General features: G+C 66.0%; 3 protein-coding genes across 4 annotated transcripts; 2 read left to right on the top strand and 1 right to left on the bottom strand.

Moving 5' to 3' along the window:
- BRD2 (bromodomain containing 2) lies at positions 1-9670 on the top strand. Of its 2 annotated transcripts, none has more exons than XM_040581301.1 (13): positions 1-878; positions 2360-2660; positions 3757-3894; positions 3980-4121; positions 4277-4485; positions 4578-4949; positions 5068-5196; positions 5296-5550; positions 5671-5837; positions 5964-6274; positions 7279-7401; positions 8290-8415; positions 9584-9670. In XM_040581301.1, the coding sequence occupies exons 1-13, from the start codon at positions 850-852 to the stop codon at positions 9589-9591; spliced, it is 2310 nt and encodes a 769-aa protein (XP_040437235.1). In that variant the 5' UTR covers positions 1-849; the 3' UTR covers positions 9592-9670. The 2 variants fall into 2 exon arrangements, with proteins under 2 accessions (XP_040437235.1, XP_040437233.1); XM_040581299.1 differs by having other exon boundaries at positions 3-878; positions 5632-5837.
- Positions 9671-11017: 1347 nt separating this feature from the next.
- LOC121081974 (class II histocompatibility antigen, B-L beta chain-like) lies at positions 11018-14699 on the bottom strand. The gene is made up of 6 exons (XM_040581303.1): positions 14526-14699; positions 12209-12478; positions 11680-11961; positions 11487-11593; positions 11351-11374; positions 11018-11239 (listed from the first exon to the last, which is right to left on the bottom strand). Exons 1-6 carry the CDS (start codon positions 14611-14613, stop codon positions 11231-11233), a joined length of 780 nt encoding a protein of 259 aa, XP_040437237.1. The 5' UTR covers positions 14614-14699; the 3' UTR covers positions 11018-11230.
- Positions 14700-15096: 397 nt separating this feature from the next.
- Positions 15097-19342, top strand: LOC121081973 (HLA class II histocompatibility antigen, DR alpha chain-like). Its single transcript, XM_040581302.1, has 4 exons — positions 15097-15264; positions 16371-16628; positions 18301-18582; positions 18678-19342. The coding sequence occupies exons 1-4, from the start codon at positions 15192-15194 to the stop codon at positions 18830-18832; spliced, it is 768 nt and encodes a 255-aa protein (XP_040437236.1). The 5' UTR covers positions 15097-15191; the 3' UTR covers positions 18833-19342.
- The last annotated feature ends 206 nt before the right edge of the window (positions 19343-19548 follow it).

Here is a 19548-nt window from a genome sequence, read left to right on the forward strand (position 1 = left end):
GGGCGGGGGGGGTGATGTCAGCGGCGCCGCCGCCCAATGAGGGGCCGGCTGGTGTCTATATAAGGGCGGCCGGGGGCAGGCCGAGAGGCGCCATTTCGCTGGGACGAAGGACGGAGCGGGTCGGGCCCGGTACGCGCGGGGGGCGGCCCCAAACCGGATCCATCCTCCGCCGGGCGGCTCAGCCCCCGCCTCCGCGCTCCCGGAGGGCTTCGCCGGACCCTCCCCGGCCTCCGTAGCGACCCCTGCCTGCGGCCAGCGGTGAGGGGGGCCCCCCTCCCCCCCGCCCTCCTCCCCTCAGGGAGCCAAGATGGAGCTGGGCCCGTGATTCCCCGGTGCAATCCGCTGTCATCCGGCACCCGGACAGCCGCCGCCCGCCTCATCCCCGGTCCCGGCGGACGCAACCGGCATTTAGCGACGCGCCGAGGCTTGTATTGATCGCATCGCAGCAAGATCCGAAACCCGCTGGGGGCTCCAAAGAGGGGACCCCCCCCCCCCCTCTTCTCCGTTCCCCACCCCCCCGCCGCCATTTTCTCCGCGCCCGTTCATGTGAAGGCCGGTGGATGGTCCCGCTCCGCCGCCCGGCCGGAGGAGCCGCCGCCGCCGCCTGAGGCCCGCCCCGCCCGGCCGCGCCCTGCCCGGGGGAGCGGAGGGGGGCGCCTGGCTCTCCCCCCCCGTTAACTCGGTGAGGCGCTGACGGGGGGGGGGCCCCCACCGGGCCGGGACCGCCGGAACCGTTCGCCGGGCAAAGTGGGGGGGTCGTCGGAGGAGAAGACGGCGGCGGCGGGTGGAGGAGGAGGAGAAGGAGAAGAAGGACGGCCGGGACCGCGGGCCGGACACGCAGCCGCCGGCATGTTGCAGAATGTGAATCCCCAGAGCAAGTAGGTACCGGCGCCGTGGGGATCGGGGGAGGGGGTGGGCTGGTGTCACGCGTGTCGGTGTCACCCGTGGGTGACACCACCCGTGGAGTCGCCGCTTGGGGTCCTGACCCCCCATTGACCCTTTCTCTGCGCCGACAGACCGCGGCAGCGGCCCCTTCCCACCCACACCCGTGGGGCTGGGGGCTTTGTCCCACCCCACGCGTGACCGCGGCCCTCAGGGCCACCTTGCCTACCCCCCGCGGCGTGTCCTTGGCACCGCAGCCCGTGCCCTTGGCAGCCGGCGGGACCCACGGGGAGGTCCCGCTTGTGCCGAGCGCTGACACCCCGGTGGGGCGCCGTGGCTGTCAGGCGTGGGGGGGGGGGGGGGGGCACCCGTGGGGGGGCACCTCAGGGCAAAGGGGGGGGGGGGGTGTCACCCCTGGCGGTTGAGGTGCCTGAGGGGTTCGGGGGGGGACTGGGAGCTCTGGAGCTCCTGAGCTGGCGCGTCGGCATCACGGGGGTCCCACGGGGGTCCCACGGCTGCCCTGGTGGCTTCTGGTTTGCCTGGCAACAAAATTTTCCTTTTTTTTTTTTTTAATTTTTTTTTTTATTTGTGGCTATTTCGGTGCTTTCCCGCTGCCGAGCTGGCCTTCGGCCCCCTAAAACGGCGCTCGTTGCCTTAAAACGCCAATTTTGGGGGTTTTCTCCCCCTTCAGTGGGCGCAGGAGGCGGTTGTGAGCGTGACGCGGTCACGGCTGCGCCGCCACCCTGGGACTTGGGGGGGGGGGGGTCCCCCGAGGCCTGGCCTGGCCCCCCGTTGGCTTTTTGGGGATTGTCTGGGGGTGTGGGGGGGTCTCTGCGCCCGGGACGACACGGAACCACCCCCGCTCTCAGCCCCGACGTTGACGTTTAACGGTTCGGCCACCAAATCCCACCGGATCCCTCCCGCTCCGCGGCCTGGGTAAAAAGGCGGGTGACACCGGGGTAACGTCACCGTCGCTTCGACGCCTGGCAGCGCCGTCACCGCACCGGCACCGTCACCTCCGCGCGCGGCACCGTGTGCCGACTCTTTTGTTCGAGGGCGAGCGCCTGGACTCACGCCAACCTCTCGGTGCGCCGGCGCGGGCGACGCTCCCGGACGCCGGCGGGGAACTGGGAAAACGCTTAACGGGGACAACTGGGAGTTCATAGCCAAAACCCCTTTTTTTTTTTTTTTTTTTTTTTCCCCGCTCCCGCCACGCCGTAGCTGAGCGCGATGACGTTCCCACCTTTCAACGGCGGTGTCGGGAGCGGTCAGCTCCTTGTGGGATTTTTTTATTTTTATTTTTTTTGGGGGGGGGGGGGAATCCCATAGCCCGACCCTGGTTTGATCCCAGAGGTTTGGGGTTTTTTTTTTTTTTGGTTTTTTGGTGGTTTTTGGTTTTTTTTTTTTTGGCCAAGGCGGTGGCGCAGCATCCCAGCGCGGAGCTGCCCCGCTAATCCTGTCTCTGCTCCCCTTGCAGGATTCTGGGGGAGGGCAATGCCGGGCTCATGGCCCTGGCGACGGAATCGACCCCCGGCAAGCGGATCCGCAAACCCTCTCTCCTCTACGAGGGCTTCGAGAGCCCCACCATGGCATCAGTGCCCGCCCTGCAGTCCCCCCAGGTGAACCCACCTCCGCCGGAGGTTTCCAACCCCAAGAAGCCGGGTCGGGTCACCAACCAGCTGCAGTATCTGCACAAAGTGGTGATGAAAGCTCTGTGGAAGCATCAGTTTGCTTGGCCTTTCCGTCAACCCGTCGACGCTGTCAAGCTGGGCCTGCCGGTAACGAGCCCTGCGGGCGGGTGTGTGTGGGGAGAAAAAAAAAAAAAAAAAATATATATATAAAAAAAAATAAATTAACGGTGCCCAGGGTGTGCGCGAGTGTGTGTGGGGGTCCCCCCCATCATCTTGCTCGCCCCCCGACGCGTGCAGGCAGGGGGTGTTAGGCAGACTTAGCGCTGAGTTTTGCACTGCCTGACCCCGGACGGGCTCTGTGTCCCCTTCCCCCGCTGCCACCTCCAGCCTGAGAGTGCCAGGGCCGGCGCCGTCCCCCTCCCGGGGGCTCCGCCACACAGATGCAGCCGCAGGTGCCTGGGCTGTGCTTGTCCTTGCCCTTTCCTGGGGGCATCTCCACGTGTCCCCCCCGTCTCCCCCCACCCCCAGCCCCTTGTAGGCGTCCGGGCTGGTCCTGGAGACGTCCTCAGGGCAGCTGCCACCCCCCCTTTGTCCCGATGTCCCCTACAAAGGTATGGATGAGATGACGCAGCCACTCTATAGAGGTAACCCGGACGCTTCCCCACCTAATCTCTTGTGCCCTGAATGCGTTTTGCAGATTCCCATCCATGAATTTGTAGAAGACATCCTGTGACCCCAATATTAAACGCCAGCCCCCCTGTGCACCTGTGGCGCCCAAGGAGTTAAAGCCCGGAGGTAATTTCCACGTAGGTTTTGCTCTCTCCAATTTTTTTAGCGTTAGCTTTCCCCCCCCCCGAGCGCCCCGTCCCACCTCTGACCCGGGACGTGCGCGCCCTCCGGACACAAGGCAGGGGCGGGGTGTGTGGGGGGGGGGGATATCCAGCCCCCTCCCCATAGCGTAGGGTCCCCTGGTAAAGCTGGCTGCGCCCCAGGCCCCTAGGGACACTCTCCCCGCCTTGGGCGGAGGGGGACGGTGGCACTCTGGGGTGGGGACCAGGTCCGGAGGTGTTTTTTGAACCCCTTGCACCCCCTGCCTGCCTTTGGGTGACGAGTGAGAGCTGGTGTGTGAGCCCCCCGCGGGGTGTGGGGGGGGGCTGGGCGCGGGGAGGGGTGACCCGACACGTTCCCCCTGACTCTGACCACCCGTGCCGTGGTTTTTTTTTTTTTTTTTGTTCGTCGGTAGGATTATCACAAGATCATCAAGCAACCCATGGACATGGGGACGATCAAGCGACGCTTGGAGAACAATTATTACTGGGGGGCTGCGGAGTGCATGCAGGACTTCAACACCATGTTCACCAACTGCTACATCTACAACAAGGTGAGAAGGGCGCCGGTGCTGCCCCGCGCCGCCACCGAGCCCCGCGCCGTGCTCCCTAACGCCGCTTCCCCTCCTCCCTCCGTAGCCCACGGATGACATTGTGCTGATGGCCCAAACCCTGGAGAAGATTTTCCTGCAGAAGGTGGCTCAGATGCCACCAGAAGAGCAGGAGATCGTGGTGCCGGTGGCCAAGAACAGCCATAAAAAGGGAGCGTCCCGGGCAGCAGGTACATGGGAGCGTCCCGCGCGCGCAGGGTGGGACGGCTGCTGGGGTGGGGGGTGACAGCGGTTCCCTGAGGCTCACGTCCTCCCCCCCGGTGCGGCAGCGGCACTAACGGTGGAGTTTTGGGGGGGGGGGGGGGGGCTTCTTGTCTCGGCCCAGCGCTCCTGGCGGGACTCACAGCTGCTCAGCAAGTGCCGGCCGTCTCCTCGGTGTCCCACACCGCGGTCTACACCCCAAGCCCCGACATCCCCACCACCATCGTCAACATTCCCCACCCATCCGTGATCTCCGCTCCGCTCCTCAAATCGCTGCACTCCACCGCCCCGGCCGTCCTGGCTGCGCCCGCTCCCACCCAGCCCGTGGCCAAGGTAGGAGGAGGGCCGGCTCTGCAGCCTCACACCTGGGTTGTGTGGTGTGTGTATTTATTTTTTTAAAATTTTTTTTCCTAATTTTTTGGTAGAAAAAGGGTGTGAAGCGGAAAGCGGACACCACCACCCCCACCACCACGGCCATAATCGCCACCAGCGGGGAGTCCTCGCCCTCCGCCACCTTGCTGGAGGCCAAGGCGGCCAAAATCCCGGCACGCCGGGAGAGCGGTCGCCCCATCAAACCCCCCAAGAAGGACTTACCGGATTCGCAGCAGCACCAGACATCCAAGAAGGGTAAATTATCGGAGCAGCTCAAGTACTGCAACGGGATCCTCAAGGAGCTGCTCTCCAAGAAGCACGCGGCCTACGCCTGGCCCTTCTACAAGCCCGTCGACGCCTCGGCCCTGGGGCTGCACGACTACCACGAGATCATCAAGCACCCCATGGACCTCAGCACCATCAAGGTGGGGAAGAGGAGGGTGCAGGAGCCTTTTTTTTTTAAGGGGGTGATGGTGGGGGGGGGGGTGTCTTTTTTTCCCTGATAACCCCCCTCCCCGGGCTCACCGTTCCCTCTCCCCGCAGCGGAAGATGGAGAACCGGGATTACCACGACGCGCAGGAATTCGCCGCCGACGTCCGGTTAATGTTTTCCAACTGCTACAAGTACAACCCCCCCGACCACGACGTGGTGGCCATGGCTCGCAAGCTGCAGGTGAGCTGGGGGGGGGGTGGGGGGCAGCTGGCCCCGCTGCCCCTTCCCCACCCCCCCATCGCCACCGCGCTGACCCCCCCTCCCCGCTCCCCCTCGCAGGATGTCTTCGAGTTCAGCTACGCCAAGATGCCGGATGAACCGCAGGACGCCAGCCCCCCCTCGGTGTCGGCCCCCCTTACCGGTGCCCTCTCCAAATCCTCCTCCGAGGAATCGTCCAGCGACGAGGACGAGGATGACGAGGACGACGAAGACGACGAGGAAGACGAAAGCAGCAGCGAGAGCTCGTCGGAGAGCGAGGAGAGCTCGGATTCGGAGGAGGAACGCGCCAACCGGCTGGCCGAGCTGCAGGAGCAGGTGAGGGGTCGGAGAAGGGTCCACGCCGCCTCCCAGACCCGCTCCCCACGCCCGCCTCACCCCCCCTGTCTCCCCCCACAGCTGCGGGCCGTGCACGAGCAGCTGGCTGCCCTCTCACAGGGCCCCGTTTCCAAACCCAAAAAGAAGAGGGAAAAGAAGAAAAAGAAGAAATCGGAGAAGCACAAAGGCCGGGGAGGTGACGAGGAGGCCCGGGCGCGGCAAGCCCAGCTCCGTAAAGCCAAGAAAGCCGGCGGCGGCGGCGGGACTGGCGGCGGCGGCAGCTCCAAGTGAGTACGGGGGGCTTGGAAGCGATGGGGCACGTCACCCCAAATTCTGGGTGAGCGGGATTTGGGGGGGGGTTGGGGGGTTTATAGCCGCCGCCGATGCCACGCGGTTTTTCCTCTCGCCGGTAGGAACGCGAAGAAAGCGGCGAAAGCGGCGCTGCCGCCGCCGCCGGCGCTCTACGATTCGGAAGAGGAAGAGGAGAGTAAACCCATGACGTACGACGAGAAACGGCAGCTGAGTTTGGATATCAACAAGCTGCCGGGCGAGAAGCTGGGCCGCGTGGTGCACATCATCCAGTCGCGGGAGCCTTCCCTGCGCGACTCCAACCCCGAGGAGATCGAGATCGACTTCGAGACCCTCAAACCCTCCACGCTGCGGGAGCTGGAGCGGTACGTCCTCTCCTGCCTGCGCAAGAAACCCCGCAAGCCCTACAGCGAAAGTAAGTGCCGCGGGGGGGGGGGCGGGGACGCCGGGAGGTGGGTTTTGGGGGGGGTCTGGACCCTAATTTGAGGGTCCTCCCCCTTTATTTAGCCGCAGGGGTGCACCAGGAGGGGGTTTTGGGGGGGGTCCGGACCCTAAATTGAGGGTCTTCCCTGCAGCTAAATAGTGGGGGTGCACCAGGAGGGGGTTTTTGGGGGGTCCGGACCCTAATTTGAGGGTCTTCCCCCTTTATTTAGCCGCAGGGGTGCACCGGGAGGTTTTTTTTTGGGGGGGTCTGGACCCTAATTTGAGGGTCTTCCCCCTTTATTTAGCCGCAGGGGTGCACCGGGAGGGGTTTTTGGGGGATCTGGACCATAATTTGAGGGTCTTCCCCCTTTATTAGCTGCAGGGGTGCACCAGGAGGGGTTTTTTGGGGGATCTGGACCCTAATTTGAGGGTCTTCCCCCTTTATTAGCTGCAGGGGTGCACCAGGAGGGTTTTTTGGGGGGATCTGGACCCTAAATTGAGGGTCTTCCCTGCGGCTAAATAGTGGGGGGTGCACCAGGAGGGTTTTTTTTGGGGGGGTCCGGACCCTAAATTGAGGGTCTTCCCCCTTTGTTTAGCCGCAGGGGTGCACCAGGAGGGGGTTTTTGGGGGGTCCGGACCCTAAATTGAGGGTCTTCCCCCTTTATTTAGACGCAGGGGTGCACCGGGAGGGGGTTTTGGGGGGATCTGGACCCTAAATTGAGGGTCTTCCCCCTTTATTTGGCCGCAGGGGTGCACTGGGAGGGGGTTTTTGGGGGGTCTGGACCCTAAATTGAGGGTCTTCCCCCTTTGTTTAGCCGCAGGGGTGCACCGGGAGGGGGTTTTTGGGGGATGTGGACCCTAATTTGAGGGTCTTCCCCCTTTATTTAGCCACAGGGGTGCACCAGGATGCTGAGGGATTTTTTTTGGAGGGTGGGGGGTGTGGACCCTAAATTGAGCATCTCCCCCCATATTTTTATTTTTATTTTTTATTTTTAGCCATGAAGAAGCCGGTGGGGAAGACGAAAGAGGAGCTGGCGCTGGAGAAGAAGCGGGAGCTGGAGAAGCGGCTGCAGGACGTCAGCGGGCAGCTCAACTCCACCAAGAAACCCCCCAAGAAGGGTGAGTACCCCCCCCCCCCCCAAAAAAAATAAAGGGTGAGTTCCCCCCCCGCCCCCGAAAAGGGGGAGTACTCCCCCAAAACGGTGAGTGGGCGCCCTCCCCTGTTGCCCCCCTCCCCACATCCCTGCGTTTAAACTGGGGGGGGGGCGGTGCCTGGTTGAACTGGGATGGGGGGGGGCGGGCACCTGGTTAAACTGGGATGGGGGGGGCTCTGTTTGGGGGTGGGGGCGCCTGGTTAAACTGGGATGGGGGTGGGGGCGCCTGGTTAAACTGGGATGGAGGAGGGGGGGCCGCCTGGTTAAACTGGGGGGGGGGGGGGGGGGGGGCTGCCTTGTTAAACTGGGATGGGGGCGCCTGGTAAAACTGGGATGGGGAGGGGCCTGCCTGGTTAAACTGGGATGGGGGGGGCTCTGTTTGGGGGTGGGCACCTGGTTAAACTGGGGTGGGGGGGGAGCCGCCTGGTTAAACTGGGATGGGGGGGGCTCTGTTTGGGGGAGGGGCCTGCCTGGTTAAACTGGGATGGGGGGGGGGGGGGCCTGCCTGGTTAAACTGGGATGGGGAGGGGGGGGGGGGCCTGCCTGGTTAAACTGGGATGGGGGGGGAGGGGCCTGCCTGGTTAAACTGGGATGGGGGAGGGGCCTGCCTGGTTAAACTGGGATGGGGGAGGGGCGGCCTGGTTAAACTGGGATGGAGGAGGGGCCTGCCTGGTTAAACTGGGATGGGGGGGGCTCTGTTTGGGGATGGGGGCCGCTTGGTTAAACTGGGATGGGGGGCACCTGGTTAAACTGGGATGGGGGGCGCCTTTTTAAATTGGGGGAGGGGGCTCTGGTTAAACTGGGGGGGGTCTGTTAAACTGGTGTGTCCCCCCCCCCCCGTTGCCTTTTGCAGCCAGCGAAAAACCGGAGTCGGCCCAGCAAGTGGCCGTGTCCCGGCTCAGCGCCTCCAGTTCCAGTTCGGATTCCAGCAGCTCCAGTTCCAGTTCCTCCTCCTCCGACACCAGCGACTCGGATTCGGGTTAGCTGGGGGGGGTGGGGGGTGGGGGGCGTCCTCCCCGAGTGTGTGTGTGTGTGGGGGGGGGGGGGGGTGGGGAGGGGCGCGCGGGGGTCCCCAAGGTCCCACCGGGTGGAGAGCGCGGGCAGGTTCGGAAAAAGGCTCTGCGGGACCGGACCCAGGTGAACCGGGCTGAGGGTCTCCACCCGGGGGGGGGGAGGGGGGCAGAGCCCCCGGGGGGGGGGGGGCTGAGGGGGAGCCCCCCCACCCCATCACCCCCCCACCCCATCACCCCCCCCACCCCCTCACCACCCTGAGCCGCCGCCGTGGGGAGGGGGAGGGGGGGGAACACCCCACTGTTTACAGGCCGGGGAGGGGAGGGGGGGGTTGGGGAAGGGGGAGGGGCTGCCTCCCCCCTCCCCCCCCCCCCGCACACACCCCCCCCCCCAGGTTTTACTGTTTGTTGTTTTAAAGGGTTTTAATTTTAATTAATTTTTTTTTTTTTTCCTTCTGAGTTGTGGGATTTTTTTTTTTTTTTTTCCAATGGGGAACCAGTTTGGGGTTTTTAAGAAAAAACAAAACAAAAAAAAAAAAAAAAAAAAAACCAAAACAAAAAAACAACAAAAACCAAACAACCAAAACAGAAAAATTCTAAAAAAAAAAAAAAAAACCTTTAAAAAAAACCTAAAAAAAATCTTTTAGAGGGGGGGGGGAATTAAATAATAAAAACAAAACAACAAAAAAAAACCCAATAAGGGGGGGGGTGAGAGTCCTGAGTTTGGGTTTGCTGTGGGGTCCCTTCCCCCCCCCCATCCCCCTCCCCCCCCGCGGGGCGGCCGCCCTCCCCCTCCCCCCATCCATGGAGGAATTTTTTTTTTTTTTTAATTTATTTGCGCCGTGTCGTGCTGGCGGGGGGTCCCCGGCTGCGCCTTGTACATACCCCCCCCCCCCCCCCCCCTTTTACCCACCCCCCACCCCCCGGCAGACGATCAGGGCAGCATGTTCCCGCGTGGGGAAGGGGGTGGGGGAGGGGAGGGGAGGGGCCGCCTGGTTGGTTTGTTGTTTTTTTTTTTTTAACGTTGACTGTATAATTTTTTTTTTTCTACTTGTTTCATTTTGGGTTTTGGTTTTATTTTTTTTTTTTTTTTCCTTCTCCCCCTTCCCCCCCCCACCCCCCCCCCCACTTCTTTAGCCCCTTAGAACCGTGTTTTCATCTTCTGTCTGTTTCGAACCTTTCGATTCTTTAACATGTAAATAAAGAAAATATTATTCGAGTTGAGCCGGGCCCCCCCCTGCCTCGCCCCTCCCCCCCCCGGGCAACGGCCGAGGGCAGGTGACACCCCCCCCACACACACACACACCCCCGGGGGGCTGCCCCTGGGGGACAGGGGGGTCTGAGGGTGACACGTTGTCACTGTTGCTGTCACCTTGGGGGGGGGGGGAGGAGGGGATATGGGGGTGTCCCGAGGTCTGTGGGGAGGGGGGGGGGGGGAAATGGGGGTGTCCCGGGGGGGGAGGGGGGTGGGGGCACAGAGCCATCGTGGGGGGGGGCATTGGCAGGGGTGGGGAACAGGGGGAGGAATCATGTTTGGGGGGGGGGGCGATACAAGATGAGGTTGGGGATGGAAGTGGGACCCCACACACCCCCAAGACCCCACACACACCCCCCCAAGACCCCCCCAAGACACCCCACCCCCCCCCCCCCCCCGAGGTGACCAAGTCAAACTGGGGGACCCCAATGTGCCACGTGTCCCTGCTGGGAGCCCCCAGACCCCAACCCATGCCCCGCTGTCCCCCACATACCCACAACGGGGGGGGGGGGGCGGGGGGGCATCCCCAAATACCCCTGGCCAGGGGGTGACCCCCCCCCCCCCCCCCCAATACCCACAGCCACGGTGTGCCCCACGTCCCCAAACACCCACGGCCAGGGGGTGCCCCCATCCCCAAATACCCACGGCCAGGGGGTGACCCCCAAATACCTACAACCAGGGGGTGCCCCCATCCCCAAACACCCACGGCCGGGGGGTGCCCCCATCCTCAAATCCCCACGGCCAGGGGGTGCCCCCATCCCCAAACACCCACGGCCAGGGGGTGCCCCCCATCCTCAAACACCCACGGCCAGGGGGTGCCCCCATCCCCAAACACCCACGGCCGGGGGGTGCCCCCCATCCCCAAATACCCACGGCCAGGGGGTGCCCCCATCCCCAAATACCCACGGCCAGGGGGTGCCCCCATCCCCAAACACCCACGGCCAGGGGGTGCCCCCATCCTCAAATCCCCACGGCCAGGGGGTGCCCCCATCCCCAAACACCCACGGCCAGGGGGTGCCCCCCATCCCCAAACACCCACGGCCAGGGGGTGCCCCCATCCCCAAATACCCATGGCCAGGGGGTGCCCCCATCCCCTAAATCTACGGCCAAGGGGTGACCCCATCCCCAAATACCCATGGCCAGGGGTTGCCCCCATCCTCAAACACCCACGGCCAGGGGGTGCCCCCATCCCCTAAATCTACGGCCAAGGGGTGACCCCATCCCCAAATACCCACGGCCAGGGGTTGCCCCCATCCCCAAACACCCACGGCCAGGGGGTGCCCCCCTGTCCCCAAACAGCCATGGTGGGAGGGCCGGGGGGGGGGGGGATGCTTTATTAGGCAGAGTGAGAAGCCAGAGGCCACCGTCACAGGGCCTTGGGGACCCCCGGGATCAAGTGGGATGGGGGGGGCGGGGGTGTGTGACCCCCCGGGATCAGCGCGGGGACGTGGGGCTCCATGCTGGGGCAGTGGGTGGCAGAGGTGGCACCGGGGACGGGGACAGATGACAGCAGTGGGACAGGAGTCCGCTCAGGAGCCCTGTGGGGAGAAAAAAGGGGGGGTGGGCAGCGGGAGAGGGGGGGGGTGGCACGTCCCCGGGGAGGGGACACGCTCCATCCGAGGGGGGGGGGGGGGGGGGGCGACAGTTACCTGCAGCCTGGGGAACGCAGCGCCCTGAAACAGCAAGAAAAACGAGGGCAGCGGTGGGACGGGCAGAGCCGCAGCCCCCTCCCCACGCACAGGAGGTGCCCCAGCCCCCCCGGGACCCCCCCCCAGCCCCTCTCACCTTCTTGCGCATGTAGAGGAAGAGCCCCAGCGCCAAGAAGATGAGCCCCAGCACGAAGCCCCCCACCCCCGTCAGCATCTTGCTCCTGGCGGTGTCCGACTGCATCTCTGCGGGGACGAGAAGAGGGTGGTGGGTGGGGGGGGGGTCCCATCCTGACCCAGGGGTACCCCAGGGTGCCGGGCAGACCCCTTACCCCAATTGTGGCTGACGGGGTGCTGCAGGCTGACGTGTTCCACCTGGCACGTGTAGACGTCGCCGCGTTGGGGGGTGGTTTCCAGCATCACCAGGACCTGGTAGGTCCAGTCGCCGTTTTGGATCACGTCGGTGGAGACCACCCGCTCCGTTTCCTCCTGCCCGTTTTTCAACCATTTCACCTCGATCTCCGCCGGGTAGAAATCCATCACGGCGCACACCAACCTGTCGATCTGCGGCAGGGAGCTCGACTGCACCGGCGAGATCTCCACCTGGGGCTTCACTGGGGGGTGGGGGGAGAGAAAAAAGGTGGGAGGGGGGGGGGAAAAAAAAAAAAAGGGGGGTGAGCTCGGAGGGGGGACACACGCGCACACCCCCACCCTGCCACCCCCCCCCCCCAACCCCCCTGGGTGGACACAGGGAGGGCGCAGGGGGTCTAGCAGAGCGTGGCAGGGGTAGGCTCGCCCTGAGGGTGGGTCTGGGGGCGTGGGGGGGGGGTGGCACTGGGAAACGTGTGGCGGTGCGCTCACCTTGCCGCCCCACGAGGAAAGGGGTAGACACCTCGTAGTTGTGCCGGCAGATCCTGTCCACCGCAGACCGTGCGTCGTCCAATATCTCGGGTTGACTGTTCCAATACCTCACAGTGGACTCGCCCATGGGGCTGTCGGCCACGTAGTACCCCACGTCGCTGTCGAAGTGTGCGTACAGCTGCCGGTTGTAGATGTACTTGTCCAGGAACCTCACCCGCTCGGTGCCGTTGAAGTAGTGACACTCTGATGTGCCATATTCCTGGAAAACCTCTGTTTGTACAGGGAGGGGGGTCAGGGTGCTGGGCTCCCCCTCCCCAGGTGGCCTAGGCATGGCTGGGGAAGGCAGGGAGGCGTGGCGGAGACCCCCTCCCCATCACCCCTCCACCCCATCACCCCTCACCCCATCACCCATCACCCCATCATCCCTCACCCCATCACCGCTCACCCCATCACCCCTCTCCCCATCACCCCATCATCCCTTTCCCCATCATCCCTCACCCCATCACCCCTCTCCCCATCACCCCTCTCCCCATCACCCCATCATCCCTTTCCCCATCATCCCTCACCCCATCACCCCTCTCCCCATCATCCCTCTCCCCATCACCCCATCACCCCTCTCCCCATCATCCCTCTCCCCATCACCCATCACCCATCACCCCTCACCCCATCACCCATCATCCCTCTCCCCATCATCCCTCTCCCCATCACCCATCACCCATCACCCCTCACCCCATCACCCATCACCCCTCTCCCCATCATCCCTCTCCCCATCACCCCATCACCCCTCTCCCCATCATCCCTCTCCCCATCACCCATCACCCATCACCCCTCACCCCATCACCCATCATCCCTCTCCCCATCATCCCTCTCCCCATCACCCATCACCCATCACCCCTCACCCCATCACCCCATCACCCCTCTCCCCATCATCCCTCTCCCCATCACCCATCACCCATCACCCCTCACCCCATCACCCATCATCCCTCTCCCCATCACCCATCACCCATCACCCCTCACCCCATCACCCATCATCCCTCTCCCCATCATCCCTCTCCCCATCACCCATCACCCATCACCCCTCACCCCATCACCCATCACCCCTCTCCCCATCATCCCTCTCCCCATCACCCATCACCCCTCTCCCCATCATCCCTCACCCCATCATCCCTCACCCCATCACCCCTCTCCCCATCACCCCTCACCCCATCACCCCTCACCCCATCACCCCTCTCCCCATCACCCCTCTCCCGCCAGCCACACGGAGCCTGAGCCTGCAGGTTCTCCTGTGTCTTAGCCTGGGGGCTTGGGAAGAGCTTGAGAGATCCCCATGGGGGGCATGGGTGAGGGGAGGGGGTCACGCAGACCCCTGGGTGGGGAGGGGAGGGGGTCACCCAGACCCCCATCCCTGGGTGGGGAGAGGGTCACCCAGACCCCTGGCTGGGGAGGGGAGGGGGTCACCCAGATCCACATCCCTGGGTGGGGAGGGGGTCACCCAGACCCCTGGCTGGGGAGGGGAGGGGGTCATCCAAATCCCCATCCCTGGGTGGGAAGGGGAGGGGGTCACCCAGAGTCCCCATCCCTGGCTGGGGAGGGGAGGGGGTCACCCAGATCTCCATCCCTGGGTGGGGAGGGGGTCACCCAGATCCCCATCCTTGGGTGGGGAGGGGTTCACCCAGACCCCTGGCTGGGGAGGGGAGGGGGTCATCCAAATCCCCATCCCTGGGTGGGGAGGGGAGAGGGTCACCCAGATCTCCATCCCTGGGTGGGGAGGGGGTCACCCAGATCCCCATCCTTGGGTGGGGAGAGGGTCACCCAGACCCCTGGCTGGGGAGGGGAGGGGGTCATCCAAATCCCCATCCCTGGGTGGGGAGGGGAGAGGGTCACCCAGACCCTCACCCCTGGGTGGGGAGGGGGTCACCCAGATCCCCACCCCTGAGTGGGGAGGGGGTCACCCAGACCCTCACCCCGGGGTGGGGAGGGGAGAGGGTCACGCAGACCCTCACCCCTGGGTGGGGAGGGTGACGCCAGGAGGGAACATGAGAGCAGGAGCTGTTCAGCAAGCAGGGCAAGGGGGAGCATCCCCCCCCCCTCCCCCAAATTTTTTGGGAGCTGGGGGTCTCGCCGTGCCCCCACCACTCCCAGACCCTGCGGAGGACACCAGGGTTCGGTGGGGGCAGCCCTCGCCCCGCGGGTGGTCCCACAGCACCCACCCCCCTCCCCCCAGACACCTAGCCCCTCCAGGGGCACGTGTGGAATCCACCCCCCCCACCCCCCCCACCCCCCCGACACCCTCCCGTGGCGGGGGGTCTGAGCTCACCGGACATCTCACCACCAGCTGGGTGGACCCCCAGCACCACCAGTACCACCAGCACGGACCCAGCTCGCAGGATACGACCCGTCTCCATCGCTGCTGACAGCAGAGGCTGGAAAGGTGCTGAGACCCCCTCGGCGAGACGAACTCTGCCAGTTCGGGGAATGCCCCCAGTCCTACCCAGCGCTGGGACTAGGAGCCCCAGTAAGGACCAGTAAGCGGCGAGACTGGGCGGCATCACCCGTCACCAGGCAGAACCAGGTCCCACGCGGCTCCCACCGACACTTGGCCCACGCTGGAGCAACCACCCCAAGGAGAAGGCACCGTCCCCCGCCCACACCGGGGGTCCCCATCTTTGGCGACCCCTTCCCCAAAACGCTCCCCTAAACCCTCTCCAAGGGTGGGCAGGGGTCAAGGTCAAGGTCACGCTCCTTCGGGGACCCTCTGGGTGTCCCCAGGTCTGTCTGCTCCTTAGGGTGGCTGGTGACGATGCTCTGCTTGGTGACAGCTGAGTCGGCGTCGGGGCTCCTTCCTACTGGCTGCACGCTTTGGGGGGGAGGTGGGTGGGGGGGGGGTCCTGTCCCCCAGGCACGGGGTCCCCAGCACCCGGTCCCTGTCCTGAGAGTGACGCCAGCCCCTCGCCTGGTCCTGCTCGCGCTGCCCGGAGTGACGATGGCTGGAGGACGCCGTGTCCTGCTGGCACTGCTGGCCCTGCTGGCCCTGCAGGGAGTGGGGGCCGTGAAACGTGCGTGGGGGCGGAGTGGGGGGGGGGCAGGGGGGTGCCCTGGACCTGTGGGGTGGGGAGTGTGGGGTCGGTGCGAGGCTTGGGGCAGACCCCTGGGGGGGGGGGGGAGGCGCGGGGAGCTCCGTCCCTCCAGCTGCAGGGGACGCGGGTGGGATGGGGGGATGGGGATGGGTGGGATGAGGGTCCCTGGGGGGGCTGGGGTCACGGGTGGGATGGGGATGGGTGGGATGAGGGTCCCTGGGGGGGCTGGGGTCACGGGTGGGATGGGGATGGGTGGGATGAGGGTCCCTGGGGGGGGCTGGGGTCACGGGTGGGATGGGGACGGGTGGGATGAGGGTCCCTGGGGGGGCTGGGGTCACGGGTGGGATGGGGGGGATGGGGACGGGTGGGATGAGGGTCCCTGGGGGGGCTGGGGACACGGGTGGGATGGGGATGGATGGGATGAGGGTCCCTGGGGGGGCTGGGGTCACGGGTGGGATGGGGGGATGGGGACAGACAGGTTGAGGGTCCCTGGGGGGGGGCTGGGGTCATGGGTGGGATGGGGATGGATGGGATGAGGGTCCCTGGGGGGGCTGGGGTCATGGGTGGGATGGGGGGATGGGGACAGACGGGTTGAGGGTCCCTGGGGGGGGGGCTGGGGTCACGGGTGGGATGGGGACGGACGGGTTGAGGGTCCCTTGGGGGGGGCTGGGGTCACGGGTGGGATGGGGATGGACGGGTTGAGGGTCCCTGGGGGGGGGCTGGGGTCACGGGTGGGATGGGGATGGGTGGGATGAGAGTCCCTGGGGGGGCTGGGGTCATGGGTGGGATGGGGACGGACGGGTTGAGGGTCCCTGGAGGGGGATGGGGGGGGCTGGGGACAGACCGCGCAGCCAAACACCCCCTTCCCTGGTGGGGGAGGGGTGACATCAACATCTGGCACCCTAGAGCCGGGGGGGGGGGGGAGGAGACGACACACAACCTCAGGGTGGGCGGTTCTCCCCCGCGGGGTCTCCCTGCACCCACGCAGCATCCCCTAGGATGTGTGTGTGTGGGGGGGGGGGGGGGGGAGGGGATGCGGGGAGGGCTCTGAGCTTCCCACCCGCTTGCCCCCCCCCCCCTCCCAGTGCGCGACACCATCATCCAGAGCGAGTTCTACCAGCGCAACGAGCGGCTGCGGCGGGAGGCCAGCGAGTTCCTCTTCGACTTCAACGGGGACGAGATCTTCCACGTGGACCTGGGCAGGACGGAGACCGTGTGGCGCCTGCCCGCCTTCAGCACCTACGCCAGCTTCGAGGCGCAGGGCGCGCTGCAGAACATGGCCATCAACAAGCAGAACCTGGAGCACTCCATGAAAAGATTCAACCGCTCGCAGGCCACCATCGGTAACAACCCGCCCCCCCCCCCACAACCCACCCCCCCACCCCGAGACCCCCCGGCGTTCCCACAGAGCAGGGGAACCCCCGGCGGGGCGCGCGGGGCGCTGGGGACAACCGGTAGAGCATGTGGCACCTTGGGGACAGCCGGTGGGGCACACGGCAGGAGACCCCCAGCACAGTGCATGGCACTTTGGGGACCCTCAGCGGGGCACACGGCAGGAGACCCCCAGCAGGGCACACGGCACCCTGGGACCCTCAGTGAGGTGCATGGCACCTTGGGGACCCCCAGTGGGGCACATGGCAGGAGACCCCCAGCAGGGCACACGGCACCTTGGGGACCCCCAGCGGGGCACATGGCACCTTGGGGACCCCCAGCGGGGCACACAGCACCCTGGGACCCCCAGTGAGGTGCATGGCACCTTGGGGACCCCCGGTGGGGCACATGGCAGGAGACCCCCAGCAGGGTGCATGGCACCTTGGGACCCCCAGCAGGGCACATGGCACCTTGGGGACCCCCAGCAGGGCACACAGCACCCATGAGACCCCCAGTGAGGTGCGTGGCACCTTGGGGACCCCCAGTGGGGCACATGGCAGGAGACCCCCAGCACAGTGCATGGCACCTTGGGGACCCCCAGCAGGGCACACGGCACCTTGGGGACCCCCAGCGGGGCACATGGCACCTTGGGGACCCCCAGCAGGGCACACAGCACCCTGGGACCCTCAGTGAGGCGCATGGCACCTTGGGGACCCCCGGTGGGGCACACGGCAGGAGACCCCCAGCAGGGTGCATGGCACCCTGGGACCCTCAGTGGGGCACACGGCACCCTGAGGACCCCCAGTGAGGTGCACAGCACCCAGGAGACCCCCAGTGAAGTGCGTGGCACCTTGGGGACCCCCAGCAGGGCACACGGCACCCATGAGACCCCCAGTGAGGTGCATGGCACCCAGGAGACCCCCAGTGAGGCGCATGGCACCTTGGAGACCCCCAGTGAGGTGCACAGCACCCTGGGGACCCCCAGCGGGGCACACGGCACCCTGGGGACCCCCAGTGGGGCACACAGTACCCTGATGCATGGGGGCACCCAGCACAGCCCCCTTGCTCGGGTGGGGGTCTCCCCGGGTGGGCAGCCACAGGGGGACCTGTCACGGCCCCTGCCCTGGGGTTTGGGGGTCTCCTTGGGGAACTCGGCGCAGCCCCCCACTGGGGTTTGGGGGGTCTCCTTGGGTGGGCAACCACAGGGGGACCCAGCACAGCCCCCCACTGGGGTTCGGGGGTCTCCTTGGGTGGGCAACCACAGGGGGACCCAGCACGGCCCCCCACTGGGGTTTGGGGGGTCTCCTTGGGTGGGCAACCACAGGGGGACCCAGCACGGCCCCCCACTGGGGTTTGGGGGGTCTCCTTGGGTGGGCAACCACAGGGGGACCCAGCACGGCCCCCCACTGGGGTTCGGGGGGTCTCCTTGGGTGGGCAACCACAGGGGGACCCAGCACAGCCCCCCACTGGGGTTCGGGGGGTCTCCTTGGGTGGGCAACCACAGGGGGACCCAGCACAGCCCCCCACTGGGGTTTGGGGGTCTCCTTGGGTGGGCAACCAGGCTAACCAGCCCGGGGCACCGTGGGGTCACCACTAACTCCTGGCTCGCCCCCTCCCCCCCCCCTCCCTCCTTGTTGTCCCCAGTGCCCCCCGAGGTGACCATGTTCCCCAAACACCAAGTGGAGCTGGAGAACCCCAACATCCTGACCTGTTACGTGGACAAGTTCTGGCCTCCCGTCCTCTCCATCACGTGGCTGAAGAACGGGCAGGAGGTGACCGGGGGGGTCCTCGAGACCGTCTTCTACCCCCGGGATGACAACACCTTCCGCAAGTTCTCCTACCTGCCCTTCATCCCCGCCCGCGGCGAGTACTACGACTGCCGGGTGAAGATCGAGGGGTTGCCCACCACCTTCTCCAAACACTGGGGTGAGAACCTGGGGGGGGGTCACGGAGGGGGGCTGGGCAGTGCCTCCCCTCCCCCCTGGCTCAGCACCCCATCCTCACCCACCTCCCTCCTCCAGAACCTCAGGTACCCCTCCCCCTCTCCGAGAGCACCGAGACCCTGGTGTGCGCCCTGGGTTTGGCCGTGGGCATCGTCGGCATCGTGGTGGGCACCATCCTCATCATCAAGGCCATGAAGATGAGCAGCACCCGCAATCAACGGGGCGTCTTGTGAGGGACCCCCCCCCCCCAGCCCCTCCCCCCTCCAGCTGGACCCTCCGCACCCTCAGCCAACCCTCGCCTCAGCCCGGTGGGAGCCGGTCACCCCACGGCGCCCCCGTGTCCCCCCCTGCACCCCACGTAGAAGAGCTGGAGATGGTTCCAGAACCGGACCTGGCAGGGACCCGTCCCTGGTGGCTGGGGGGAGCCGAGGTGGCACCTGTGGCTACCGTGGCTCGCCCACCCCCCCAGGGGACATCGCCGCAGAGCCCTGGGGGTCGCACTGCTCCCAGTTGCCAGCCCCCACCAGGCTGGGACCACCCTGCACGCGCGCCCCGGGGCCACCTCCAGGTCGGGACATGGAGCTTCTCCCCAGCCCAGGTGTGGGGTCTCCCCTGCAGACCCCTGAAGGCAGGGGGAGGCGTGCCCCGCCCCCCCAGCCCCCCACCCCACGCTCCCGCTCCGCCGCTTGGTCGCCACAATAAAAGGGGTTGGGGTCGATCCTGTGGTGCGACCCTCACCGTGACTCCGTGCCCTGCCCGCTCCCGCGGGGTTGGGGTGGTCTGGGGGGGCGCTGGGGGGTGGGGGGGGGGGGGGGGGAGGGTCGAGCAGAACCAGGGGGCAGGGTGACCTCGGGACCCCTGGGTCCTCAACGGCTGATGTGGGTGGAGATCAGCACCGCCACCAGGGTGATCCCTGGCTCCTGGCTGGGGGGTGGGTGGGGGGTGGGGG

Source organism: Falco naumanni (assembly GCF_017639655.2).
Source record: "Falco naumanni isolate bFalNau1 chromosome 24 unlocalized genomic scaffold, bFalNau1.pat SUPER_24_unloc_1, whole genome shotgun sequence".
In the NCBI taxonomy this organism is placed as follows: domain Eukaryota; kingdom Metazoa; phylum Chordata; class Aves; order Falconiformes; family Falconidae; genus Falco; species Falco naumanni.